The sequence below is a fragment of the Mustela putorius genome, unplaced genomic scaffold (assembly GCF_011764305.1).
Source record: "Mustela putorius furo isolate JIRA1106 unplaced genomic scaffold, ASM1176430v1.1 tig00003836_pilon_pilon_pilon, whole genome shotgun sequence".
Taxonomy (NCBI): domain Eukaryota; kingdom Metazoa; phylum Chordata; class Mammalia; order Carnivora; family Mustelidae; genus Mustela; species Mustela putorius.
In genome coordinates, this window is record NW_025421989.1 from 19,953,679 (window position 1) to 19,967,778 (window position 14,100).

General features: G+C 38.4%; 1 protein-coding gene across 3 annotated transcripts in view; it reads left to right on the forward strand.

Annotated features, from left to right (window-relative positions):
- POLA1 (DNA polymerase alpha 1, catalytic subunit) overlaps nt 1-14,100 on the forward strand; it is a 307,449-nt gene that overhangs the window by 27,572 nt on the left and 265,777 nt on the right. For all 3 annotated transcript variants that reach the window (XM_045089423.1, XM_045089421.1, XM_004769147.3), the window contains 5 exons: nt 108-246; nt 1,392-1,546; nt 7,202-7,286; nt 10,849-10,910; nt 12,549-12,638. In XM_045089423.1, coding sequence (XP_044945358.1) covers nt 108-246; nt 1,392-1,546; nt 7,202-7,286; nt 10,849-10,910; nt 12,549-12,638 — 531 coding nt within the window. The remainder of the gene's footprint in view (nt 1-107; nt 247-1,391; nt 1,547-7,201; nt 7,287-10,848; nt 10,911-12,548; nt 12,639-14,100) is intronic.

A 14,100-nucleotide genomic window follows, 5' to 3' on the forward strand; every position in this document is an offset into this window, starting at 1 on the left:
GTGGTTCGTAAAGAGGCCTTTGTTTATTTCAAATATAGACTTTGGAAGATGTGAAGTAATAGTTTTAAACAAAAGGGCTTTTTTTTCTTCTTCTTTGCCTTTTTCAGGCTGAAATGCCACAGCTTCCTCAGGATTTGAAAGGAGAAACTTTTTCTCATGTATTTGGGACCAACACATCCAGCCTGGAATTGTTCTTGATGAACAGAAAGATCAGAGGACCTTGTTGGCTCGAAGTGAAAAATCCACGTAAGGGAATATTTACGTTCAGAAAGCCAGATTGCTGATAGAGGCAATTTTTAGTAGTGAAGGAATTGGTTTCTGTATTTCAGTGCATCTACTTCCTTTTTTATGTTGTTTTCCTCAAGGTATTCTTTGAGTGACTATAGGGAATATGTTTGGAGGCATTTGATCGCTGTGGTGCCTGGCATTTCAGTGGGAGGGAGGCCTTCGTGAGCCCAGGTGGTTGTTGGCATGCATCCCTCTTTGTGCTGCTGTTGGCCTGTACTTCTGGCTGGTGATGCCCACCTCCTGTATGTAGTGGACTGCTGGCCTCGGAAGGAGGGGAGGCATCACTGCTGGAGGCAGCTAGTGCTCTTTGGTTATTTACCTCCTGTTTTCTGTATTTACATCTGTGATATCCTGTTTTGGCTTCTTGAATCTTTTAAAAATGTTTTATGATTCCTCCAGGGTATTTTTGTTTTTTGAACCTATTTGGGGTCCTGGGTTCTTGAGAAAATCAGAGGAAAGCTGTGGACCTTTTTTCCCAGGAAGTTGAATATATGTGTATACATACATATGCATGCACACACACATGGTTTTGCATACAACCCAGTAACTGGGTTTATTTTTAGTTAGATGTTGTAATAAGACATTCATTTTGGGGCGCCTGGGTGGCTCAGTGGGTTAAAGCCTCTGCCTTCGGCTCAGGTCATGATCCCAGTGTCCTGGGATCGAGCCCCGCATCGGGCTCTGCTCAGCAGGGAGCCTGCTTCCTCCTCTCTCTCTGCCTGCCTCTCTGCCTACTTGTGATCTCTGTCTGTCAAATAAATAAATAAAATCCTTAAAAAAAATTCTTTTTTTTTTAAAGATTTTATTTATTTATTTGACAGAGATCACAAGTAGGTAGAGAGGCAGGCAGAGAGGGGGCGGTGAAGCAGGCTCCCTGCAGAGCAGAGAGCCTGATGCGGGGCTGGATCCCAAGACCCTGGGATCATGACCTGAGCCGAAGGCAGAGGCTTTAACCCACTGAGCCACCCAGGCGCCCTGTAATAAGACATTCTTATTAGAATATGGGGTTCATGACTATCTCAGTTAATCACAGATGTCTTAATTATAGTAGTTGTTCTTTTTCAGCAAATGGCTATTGATCTGTTGTATCTATTCTCTCTCAGAGCTCTTGAATCAGCCAGTCAGTTGGTGTAAAGTTGAGGCAATGGCTCTGAAACCAGACCTGGTGAATGTGATTAAAGATGTTGGTCCTCCTCCACTCGTGGTCATGTCTTTCAGCATGAAGACGATGCAGAATGCAAAGACACATCAAAATGAGGTAAAAAAAATAGGGCAGATGTGTGTATCTGTGCTTTAGATTCGGTGCTAGCTTGGAGTTTGCAACTATTCTACAAGGGGTAATTGTTCTTTCTGGAGGAGAAAGAATACTAATGCACTACCAAACTCCATTATGGAGAATGAATTGAATTTGTTGGATGTTGTAGTTTTTCTTTAAAGATTTAAATTGCTGCACTTATTTTTATTTTTTCTTTTTGGAATTTTTTATTTTGGTGAACTTTAAGTGGACTTGGAATAATATAATGAAGTCCTATATCCTTTTACTCATATTTAGCAGTTAGGAAGATTTTGTCACACTTGTTTCCCCCTCTCTTGCTTTTCCTGTTGAAGTATTTTAAAAGCTAAGGTCAGATGTGTAATTTACCATTGTATTCTTTGGTATGCATCTCTCAAACCATGTACTCTTTCTTATAGATAACAATTATTGCATTTACTAACTATACCAGTGATACCTTGATACCATCTAAAATACTCAGTCCATATTCACGTGATTCTGTTTATCAAAAATATCTTTCTTTATTGAATTATATTTGACATGTCTTAGTTTCAGGTATACCACATAGTGATTTTATGTTCTTATGCTTTACAGAATGATCACATGATAGGTCTAGTTACCATTTGTCACCATATGAATTATTACAATATTACTGGCTCAGAAATGTTTTACCAGTTGGTTTACTTGAATCAGGATTCATATAAGATTTTTTTGTCTCTTGAATCTCTTTTAAATGGGAGCAGCGCCCTCGAACCCTTTTTCCACTGACATTGACTTATTTAAGAATCATTGTTGTCTCATAGAATGTCCCATTTTCTGTGTTTGCTTCCTTATGTCACTGGACTTCTTCCTCTATACCAGGTGTTGGCACAGTATGGCCTGTGGGCAAATCCAGCCTTTCCATCTGTTTTTGTAAATAAAGTTTAATTGAAAGGCATTGTGTCTATTTGTTTACATATTATCTGCAGTTGCTGTAGAGTTAGTAGTCATGACTTAGGCCATGTGACCTGAGAGCCTAAAATACTTAGTATTTGGCTCTTTACATGACAAATGTGCTGGCCCCTCCTAGTTGATGCTAAACAATTGATTAGATTCAGTTTTGACTTTTTGCGTCAGTATACTCTATAGGTGGTTAAACCACTGTTAATGGGGCTATGATTGATTAGTGGGTTCAAGTTTTCGTCTATAGGAGGGTTTTTTAAACTTTGCACTACTAATGTTTTGGGCTGAATTATTCATTGTTGTGAGGGCTGTCCTGGGCATTGTGGGGTGTTTAGCCGTAATGCTGGCCTCTGCCCAATGCCAAGTAGCACCCTATTTGTGACAACCAAAAAGCCTCCACACATTTCCAAGTGTCCTCTTGGGGTGGAGACCAAAATTATTCACATTTGAGAGCTACTGGTCTAATAACCCCCCCTTCATTTTTTACCTGAATTAGTTAATTCATTAGGACTTGTAAAACAGATTTTTAATTCTGTCATCCTTTCCATGTTTATTAGTTAAACATGTTAAATATTAGAGCATTTGTTAGTTAAATTTTTCTATAAAATTAACTTTTCTTCATTAACCAGCACTATTTGGTTATGCTGCAGTAGATCATACAGATGAGGAAAGATGAGGTCAATGTGTACTTCTTTGTCTTCCATTGCCAATTTTCTGAGTAGGAAGTTGGGGGCCTGCGTTACGTGCAGTGTTGACCAGTAATTTTTTTGTTTATTTTTGTTGTTACTTATATTTTATTTCCTTTTTTATGGAATATTCTGAACTCAGAGGTTTTATATTTACTCATCATGTTTTAGTTCATTGCCATCATTATTACTGTAACTTTTTTTTTTAAGATTTTATTTATTTATTGGACAGATGGAGATCACAAGCAGGCAGAGGCAGGCAGAGAGAGAGGAGGAAGCAGGCTCCCTGCTGAGCAGAGAGCCCGATGTGGGGCTCGATCCCAGGACTCTGAGATCATGACCTGAGCCTAAGGCAGCGGCTTAACCCACTGAGCCACCAGGCGCCCCTATTACTGTAACTTTTGATGCTTAAATATTTCTTTGGTCAGTGGGGACGTTTTATTCACTTCTAAATCCTTTTGACATTGAAGGGGATTTTTTAAAAAAATTTATTTGTCAAAGAAAGATCACAAGTAGGCAGAGTCAGGCAGAGAGAAAGTGAGGAGGAACCAGGCTCCCTGCCGAGCAGAGAGCCCAATGCGGGACTCCATCCCAGGATCCTGAGATCACGACTTGAGCTGAAGGCAGAGGCCCAACCCACTGAGCAATCCAGGTGCCCCGAAGGGGATGTTTTTAACAGCAAGCCTTTTTGGCATTGTTTTTACTCTAAATTTTTTTTACTATGTGATTGGATCTTTTAGTAATAGTTAATATAGTAGATGGACATAGTTAACAGTTACGTGTTTGGAAAAGGTTTAATTAGTTAAAAAAAAAAGTACCCATCTTCTAGCCCCCAGAGTGAGTTTTCTCAGTACCGTTTCATAATAAAGGAAGTAGGGGTTCATGGAGATATGGCTGATTCAGGGCAGAGGATGTCCAAGATAAGCCTGAAATACCTAGTTATACTAGAAAGCAAGGACAATATTAAATTCTACTGAAGATGTGTCAGAAGGGCCCAGGAGTCAGCTTGGAGAGTTTCCTAGTGGCCAAAGATGGGACAATTTGAGTATGGATAAGGGTAGGAATAGTAGATTGCAACATGTGAGTCTGCACTGATGGTCTAAGCACTAACAACCCTGCATTGGTCAACTGTGAAAGCAGCTAGGGAACCAGCTCATTGGTTTGAAAACTGGTAAATAAAGGGATTGACTTTAGCATTTCTCTTGATCTTTTTGAAGTCATTTGTACCTCAGGTAACCAAATAATCAATCAAGGGAAGTTTCTTTGCATAGAAGGTTTCCATCCAAGAAATGATGAAGGAAAAACTGAATATTGCCACTTTGCAATCCCTAATGAAATAGTGGATCAAGCAACCAGTGATTGCTAATAGAACGGAAAGAGAGCTAACCAGACATGATGTGCCTGTGCTAATAGAAGTAATGACTAAGTAGCACCTGTAACGTATTCGTGCCAAAAACCTGAATGTGATTTGATCAGGCCTTTAGATCTAAATGTGAATTCACTGGCAGTACAGAAACAGGAAAATGTTAAATATAAGTGTTGGGGTACCGGGGTGGCTCAGTGGGTTAAAGCCTCTGCCTTAGCTTGGGTCATGATCTCAGGGTCCTGGGATCGAGCCCCACATCGGGCTCTCTGCTCAGCGGGGAGCCTGCTTCCTCCTCTATCTCTGCCTGCTTCTCTGCCTACTTGTGATTTCTGTCTGTCAAATAAATAGATAAAATCTTTAAAAAAATATAAGTATTATTGGAATACAAGCAGCAAAATCAATACTGTGGGGCACTCTATAGGATGAATGACCCAGTTTCTTCAACAAACGAGTTGCAGGGAAATAATAGGTTGAGAGGGGTTGTGCCTGTAGTTCTACATATCAACCATTTGCAAAGTCTGGGCTTACTCGATAAATAAAATTGGGATTGTTGGAACACGTGAAAATTTGAATCCTACCTGGGTATTTAGTGATCTTAAGGAATTACTGTTAATTGTATTAGCTGTGCTTGTGTTACATTTTAGAAACTTACTATCTTTTAAAGTAGTGATTCTCATTGGGGTGAGATTTTGCCCTTTAGAGGACACTTAGCCATGTCTGGAGACATTTTTGGTTGGCACGACTTGGAGGTGGAAGGCAGTGCTATTGGCAGCAAGGGATGCTGCTAAACCTATCAAGTGAACAGAACAGCCCCTGTAACAAAGAGTTATTTGGTCAAAAATGTCCTAGTGCTGAGGTTGAGAAACTTTATTTTACAGATAGATACATTCTGGAATATTTGTGGGTAAAGTGGTAGGTCTGGATTTTGCTTCAAATAATCTGGATGGAGCCAGGAAATGGATAGGGATATTGATGAGTTGATAACTGAAGGTAGATGATGGGTATATGAGAGTTGATTTTGCTGTTTTTTCTCTTTGTAAATGTTGAGTGAGAGAGTGAATGAATGAATGAATACAAGAGACATTCTGCAGCCCTAAGTAAATTAGACGGCTTCCTAAGGATTTAGATTACTTGGTTAATAAAGTTGTTGACAAATGTTTCTAAGCCATGTGCTAGTGTGATGGAATGCTTGTGACTCAAAAGACAGAGAAGGAGACAGATATTAGCCTAATAGCAGAAATAGATATAAAGCTTACAAAGGATACATGTGCTCTGGATAACATCTAATAAAGGAAGATGCCCTAGGATGGGAGGCCGGAGAAGTGTCACTGGTTAGGGAAACTTCTTGGGATGCTCTGAGGGTCAGCCCCTATGGAAAAGTGAAGGCAGCTGGCCTGTCGGTGGGTGAAAACTGCGTTGTGGTTACAGCAAAGGTGTCAGCCAGTCCCAGGGAGCTCAGGCATAGCAACGACCTTCAGAATTGCTCTGAATTCAGATAAGTGGTTTGGGCGATTGTTACCAGTTAACAGCCCTTCTCCCTTCTGAGGCACTAACTAGACAGTGGGTGTAGTTGCCCCCCAGGCAGCTTCCAAGAGATTCCTCTGTGAGTGTCAGCCTCTAGCTCTCTTCGTAGTTGGGAAAATGAAGGTCCTTTTCCTAAAGAGGACTTCTGGGTGACACACCTCAGTGTCCACTCCAAAAGTCGTTTCTGAAAAAGTAGGATGGACCTTGAGTACTGGTGGTTGAGTAGGAGTTAACTAGGCACAGAGAAATGGTTTCTTTTTTCTCCCCAGGGGCAGCAAGCTTTCTCCAACACAGTGCCAGGGGAAGCTATTGTTAGTATCAGCACAGAAACAGGGAGACCACTTAGGCTCTTCGATGAACAGGCTGATATAAAACATTGAAATCTGGATATGAACATATAAAATTTTAGACAGAAAAGTCTCCTAATAACCCCAACCTTCAGAGATGACTACTATCAACATTTTTGTATATTTCTTTTCTGTCTTCTTTCTCAGTGTATTTTATTAAAAAGCTAGGATTTTATTATAGATGTGATTTGATTTTCTGCTTTTTTCTTGAGTTTCTCCTATACCTGTACTGTTTCTAATCACAACAGCAGTACTTGCCGTTCACACACAATTTAGGAAGTACCAATTGTTGTTGTTGTAGTTTCTACACCCATCTCAACTCTAAGATCTTGATCCACATGCTCTATTGACTGAGGCAGCCAGGCGCCCCAGAAAGTACAGATTTCAAAAAAAGAAAATGAAGAATACACACAATTCCTCTTCCCCAGCTTCATCTGTGGTTGGCATCCTCCAGATTATTGGTCATGTATATCTATAGCTTTTTTTTTTTTTTTTTTTTTTTTTAAGGTTTGAGTCTTTAAACATCATTTGCCTATTTCTTTTGAGATCCCTGGCTGGGAGTCAAGAGTCCTGGGTTCTGGTTCCGGGTCAGAACTTCTATTTTCACCTTTTATTTTCTTTGTTTTTTGTTTGTGTAAATACTTTCATAATAAAAAGTTAAAATATTCATGTGGATGAAAATGTTTATCTTTTAATATTCTTGGTAGTTTTGATGAAAATGCAGAATGCATAGTAGGCATTTGATAAGTGATCTTTTTCCCTCCTTTATCTGCAGATTATTGCTGTGGCAGCTTTGGTCCATCACAGCTTTGCATTGGATAAAGCACCCCCACAGCCTCCCTTCCAGTCATATTTCTGTGGTATGTATATTTTTTAGCTGGTCTTCTAATGGATTGATTTTAATTTTTCTTCCTTTTTCTCCAGCTATTTGATCAGTAACTTTTTCTTTTGATATTTTTAAGAGTAGTTATTACATATTGTTAAAGAAGTTTTCTTTTTCATTTTTTTATTAGCTGTGGACACTGAGTTTTATTGGATTTGTGGATCCTATTCATCTGGTTTATTTTGTTTACGGAGCAGAAGTTGAGAGGCAGTTTGACATTTTTTTTTCTGTTCCAGTGGTTATTTTATTGGAATATTCTAGTTTTTTTTCCTGGGTCAGAATTACACTATCACTATTTCCTTTTTATGATGTCTTTCTAAAAGTCTGTCATAGAAGCCTGACCAAGTTTTCTGTGTGGTGAGACAGTATGTCCAGGCATAAATGAATGTCTGCCTATTTAGGAGGAGTTACAGTATATCAAATTAGATCTGAGTTTGCTCTGTGTAAAATTCATTGGTGAAAAATGTTACACAGGAACCTGCATGCCATGAGTCAGTTTCCAAAGAGCTTTCTGACCTATTTCATGTGGAGACCTTAGTCAGCTAAATAACTTTTTTTTTTTTAAGAAAAGGGCATAATACTATTGATCTATTATATTTCCTGAAATCTTTTCTAGCCTAGAACCAAGTTAGATGGGGGCAGCATCTCCTGTCTGATTTTGTGGGTATTGGGGTATTGGGAAAGGAGGACTAGGAAAACAAGTAGAGAAGTGAATATCATGTATTAGTAGTATTGCGAAGTTTCACTCTTTAAGTGGGGTGGAATACATAGAACAAAAAAATGGTGAGAATACTCTGGAAAATATGTGGAAGAGAGCAGTTGTGAGCTCATCTCAACATGCATTTATTCACCTGCTCTGTGTATGTCACCGTGTGAACAGCTGTTTTGAGTGGTGGTTAATTTACAGTGAAGGAAACTGGTCATCTTTATCTTTCTAACTTGGAGAAGTTTGGAGATCCTTCATTGTATACTGGTTAAGTCTTTGGTGATGGGGGGATTCCCTTTGGGCAAGACTGTTAAACATCCTCCATTCTGACTTAGATGGGTAGAAGATGTTTCATGAAAGTAGTTTTAAACAATTATAGGGACTTAGGGTTCTGTCCATGACTGTTCTTTTTTGTTTAATCAGTCTTTTAAACTTTATAAAAATTGAGGTAAAATTGATATGTAACATTATTTTAATTTCAGGTGTGCAGCATGACAGTTTGATTATTGTGTGTATCATGAAATGATCACCACAATAATCCTAATTAACATCTGTCATCATAGAAAAATGGTTTCTCTTTTGATGAGAACTTTTTTTTAAAATTTATTTATTTGACAAACAGATCAGAAGTAGGCAGAGAGAGAGAGGAGGAAGCAGGCTCCCCGCTAAGCAGATAGCCCAATGGGACTCGATCCCAGGACCCTGAGATCATGACCTAAGCCGAAGGCAGAGGCTTAACCCACTGAGCCACCCAGGCACCCCTTGATGAGAACTTTTAAGATTTACTGTCATGACAATTTGCAAACATGCAAGAGAGTATTACTAACTATAGTCACTGTGCTGTACATTACATCTCTATGACTTATTTTATAACTGAAGTTTGCACCTGTTGACCCTCTTAACCCAGTCCCTCCTCTATCCTCACATCCCATCGCACTTCCAGGAACCATCAGTCTGTTACTGGTATCTATGACCTCATTTTGTCATTGTTTTTTTAGATTGCACGTATAAGTGAGATCATACAGTATTTATCTTTCTTTGTCTGACTTTGCTTACTATAATGCCCTTCATGGTCTATCCATGGTCTATCCAGGGCAAGATTTGTGACATTTCATTCTTTTTTATGGCCAAATAATAATCTGTTGTATAAGTATACTACTTTTCTTTTTCTGTTCATCCATTGACAAGGACTTAGGTTGCTTCCATTTCCTGGCTCTTGTAAATAATGTTGCAGTGAACATGCGGGTGCAGAGATCTTTTCAAGTTAGTGATGTCATTTTCTTCAAATACCCAGAAGTAGAATACCTAGATCATAGCGTATATTTCTTTCTTTTTTTTTTTTTTTTTTTTTTTTTTTTTTGAGAAACCTCCATACTGCTTTCCACAGCGGCTGTACACAGTTTTCATTCCCACTAACAGGATACAAGGGTTCACTTTACTCCACATCCTAGGCCTAAGGTGGAGCTTGGACTTGGAATCCTGAGATCAAGTGTCACATGTTCTACTGACTGAGCCAGCCAGGTGCCCCTCTTGTCTTTTTGATAATAGCAATTCTGACACATGTCAGATGATATCCCTGTGCGGTTTTGATTTGCATTTCTTTGATAATTGTGATGTTGACCACTTTTTCATGGACCTGTTGGCTATCTGTATGTCTTCTTTGGAAAAATGTCTATTCAGAACCTTTGCCCATTTTTTTTTTTAAAGTAGGTTCCATGCCCAGTATGGGGTTTGAACTCATGACCCTGAGATCAAGAGTTACTTGTTCTACCGACTGAGCCAGCCAGGTGCCCCAGCATTTGCCCATTTTTTTAATTATGTTATGTTAGTCACCATACAGTACATCATTAGTTTTGATGTAGTGTTCCATAATTCACTGTTTGCCTATAACACTCAGTGCTCCATGCGATATGTGCCCTCCTTAATACCCACAACCAGGCTCAGCCATCCCCCCCCAGGCCTTTGCCCATTTTTTAGTTGGATTGTTTGTTTTATTGCTATTGAGTTATAGGAGTTCCTTGTGTATTTTGGATATTAACCTCCTATTACATACATGATTTGCAAATATTTTCTCCCTTTTGTTAGGTCACCTTTTCATTTTGTTGATAGTTTTCTTTGCTCTGCAAGAGCTTTTTATTGTGATGTAGTCCTACTTGCTTATTTTTGCTTTTGATGCCTTTGCTTTTGGTGTCAAATCCAAAAATCATCACCAAGACCAATGTCAGGCAGCTTACTGCCTGTTTTCTTCTAAGAATTTAATGGTTTCGAGTTTTTATATTCACGTCTTCAATGCATTTTCCTTTAGTTTTTGTGTATGGTGTAAGATTGTGGTCCAGTTTCATTCTTTTACTTGTGGCTGTCTAGTTTTACCATTTAGTAAAGAGACTATTCTTTTCCCATTGTATATTCATGCCTCTTTTGTCAAAAATTAATTGATCATGTATGCACGCATTAATATCTTGGATCTCTGTTCTGTTCCATTGATCTAGGTGTCTTTTTATCTTAGTACCATACTGTTTTGATTACTGCAGCTTTGGAGTATAGTTTGGAATCAGGGAGCATGACGTCTCTTGCTTTGTTCTTCTTTACCAAGATTGTTTGGGCTACTCGGTGTCTTTTGTGGTTCCATAATGAATTTTAGGATTGCTTGTTCTGGCTTTCCTTTTGAGGTCCAACAACATGACTGGTGGAAATACTTGGAACTCTTAACTCTTTAGAGGTAGGGGGTATTTGTTTATATTTAAGACAGTTTCCATTTGGAAACATGCAGCATGTGTATACTTGAAATTGGACTAAGAAGGTGATGGAATCTTTATTTTTTGCCTTCTTATAGTTGTGTCCAAACCAAAGGACTGTATTTTCCCATATACTTTCAAAGAAGACATTAAGGAAAAGGTAAGGAACTCATCATTTATTCCTTTTAAATATGAAGCATCTATTTGTTTAGGAAAAGAAAAAGAGGATGGTGTGGATTAGTAGACTAGGCTATTTTATGTGTTAATTTATTAGATCTGTTCTTGCTACATTGGACTATGGCATTTAATCCACTCAAAATGTATTAGAAATATGAAAGTAGAAACATTTAACAATGTTTAAATGTTTCGCCACCTGAAAATAATGAGAAAATAATGGGTAGGCTCAAATCCTCCTTCAGAGAGCTTAAGTGGAAATATTTCCAAAATGCATGATCATGTGATTACTGTTTTGATGAAGTATTGGGTAGAGCTCCTTCCCCCATCCTCCAGCTTGAAGAAAGCCAAGTGAAGTTGGGAATACTGTGGATAGTAAAGGGGACACATTTTGGAAAGATTGATATCGGCTAGTCAGAATTGATCAGTGATCTCTCAACTGCCAATATACTCCATGAAGTTTTCTTGGGTTGTTAATAAAATAGGGGTGGGAAAAAAGTAGTGTAATGTAGTGAGTCTGTCACAAAGGTAAATGTATTCAATGTAAAGAATTTGCTTTAGAGAGTGTTTCTTTTGTAAAATGTTTGTGTTCATAAATTTGTGAGTTGTTTTTCTTTTTTTAATATCCTCACTTGGCAAAATTTTAGCAACTATGTCAGGCTCCACTTATTTAAGTTGGCTGGAGAAGTCCAGCAGTCTGGGGGGTACTGTTGGATCAGGCTGTTATTTGTGAAGTGCTCTGAATTACCTATCCAAGTAAAATGATCTAGGAAAATTCATTTAGAGTCTAACTGATATTTGTAGCCAAGTTAGTTGTAGAAAACACATAGCTATCAACTTCCATTTTAAGAGTGTCTTAATAAGAGTGGATCTTTTGAATACCTGATTTATATTCAGTAATCTAAATGGAAGCCTTTTGTGTGAAGATAGGTTTTATTTTTACTGAAGACACCTATAATTCTTAAATGTATGTTTGTTTTCAGTCTAGTTTCTTATTTATGGGTTCTTACACCACTCATGGAGATTAGTTTATACAATCTTTGGGATTTCTTTGTGTGGCAAATACGTAAACAGTAAAGTCTACCAGGGATTATACAGGAAAGTAAGTGTGTTTTTGACAGGTACTTGGATTCATATGCTTGTTCATATGCGTCCAGATACACAAGTGTGTCCCTGTGGGGGGGACATGTCTGCACTTCATAGTGCTCAGCATTTAAAGTTTTGCTTTATTTATACATTTACTTCTATGAGCTCCTTAGAGACTTTCAGCAGTTATTACTGTGAAACCTAGAATCAGCATTGCTTCATTTAGTTTTTAAAAAGATGGATTCTTTGTTTTTGTTTTTTTTTAATATTTTATTTGTTTATTTTGAGAGAGAGAGAGAGAGCGCATGCACATGCACCTGACTAAGGTGGTGGGGGGGGAAGAGGCTCAGCAGGGAGTCCAGTGCCCAACTTGGGACTCGATCCCTGGACCCAAAGGCAGACACTTAACTGACTGAGCCCCCCAGGTGCCCCTGGGTGGATTCTTTTAATTCTCAGAAATCTAACTCTGCTTGAACAAGGAACTGAGTATAGTATTTAAAAGTAAAGAGTAAATGACTGGTATGTTTTTATCTAACAGAATGTGAAGGTTGAGATTGCTGCAACAGAAAGAACATTGCTAGGTTTTTTCCTCGCCAAAGTTCACAAAATTGATCCTGATATCATTGTGGTGAGTAGATGTCTCATCATGCCATAGGGGAGCTCCTCATTCCTTAATAGTTTTCTTTTCAGTACTTACTGAGCAGCAGAGAATCTTTTTTTTTTGATCTAGGTAAAATTGTATAACATGACTTAAGTTTCAGGTGTATAGTATTATAATTTGACGTCTGTATACACTACAAAGTGATGACTGCCAAGAGCCTCGTTACCGTTAGTCACCATAGCCTTCACTTTTTTTGCCCAACCCCCAAGTCCCTTTCCTTCTGGTAGTTAGCAGTGTGTTCTCTATCACTGTTTGTTTTTGTGTAATTTTGTTTGTTCATTTGTTTAGATTCCACATGCTTTAGGTTCCATATGATGAGTGAAATCTGACGTACTTCATTTAGCATAATACCCTCAAGGTCCATTCATGTTGCAAAAAGCGTGATATCATTCTTCCATTGTGTGTGCATGTACCACATCCTCTTTATCCATTCATCCGTTGATGGACAGTTTAGGTTGTTTTGATATCTTGGTTCTTATAAATGAACATAGGGCTGCATCTGTCATTTGAATTAGTGTTTTCACATTCATATAAATACCCAAAGTGGAATAGCTGAATCATATTGTAGATTAATTTTTTTTGAGGAATCTCCAAACTGATTTCTGCAGTGGCTGCATCAGTTTACATTCCCGCCAGTAATAGGAGAGTTCCTTTTTCTCCACTTCCTCTCTACTTGTTATTTCTTGTCCTTTTGATAATAGCCATTCTAATAGGTGTTGAGGTGGTTTTGATTTGTATTTCCCTAATAGTTAGTGACATTGAACATCTCTTCATGTGCCTATTGGCCATCTGTAGGTCGTTTTTGGGAAATGTCTGTTCAGGTCCTCTGCCCATTTTTTAACTGGGTGGGTTTTTTATTGTTCAGTTTATGAGTTCTTTATTTTTGAATCTTCAGAGAAGAAATGACCTTATGTACTGGTGGGAATTGCTGTAGTTTCTGCCAATAGAAAAGGGGAGGGAAGAGCCAGCCCACTATAAAGTAGTTATTTTCCTCTAAGAGAAAAGCAACTCATGTTATTGTTGAAGTTCAGGATATTCCACTTATTTCCACTTTAGAGAGACCAGCGTGTAAGTAAGTAAACTTGTGTTGACAGTGGGTTTCTCTGTATAGTGGCCAGAGGAGTTAATTCCCTTGATTTGGTGTCGGTCTCCAAAGTGTTAAGTATTTTCATTTTATGAGCTCAGTGGTTCTCTCTCTCTCTCTCTCTTTATTTTAAGTAGTAGCTACAACCCAACATGGGGCTCAAACTTACGACCCTAAGATCAAGAGTCGTATATTCTACTGATTGAGCCCGCAAGTTGCCCTGAGCTTAGTGGATCTCTATGACCTATTCTTTGAGAGGTCAGGGCTAGGATTTTTTTTTCCTCTTCATAACCAAATATATTCCCGTTAGATGGGAAGAGTAATAATTCATTGAATTATGTTTGC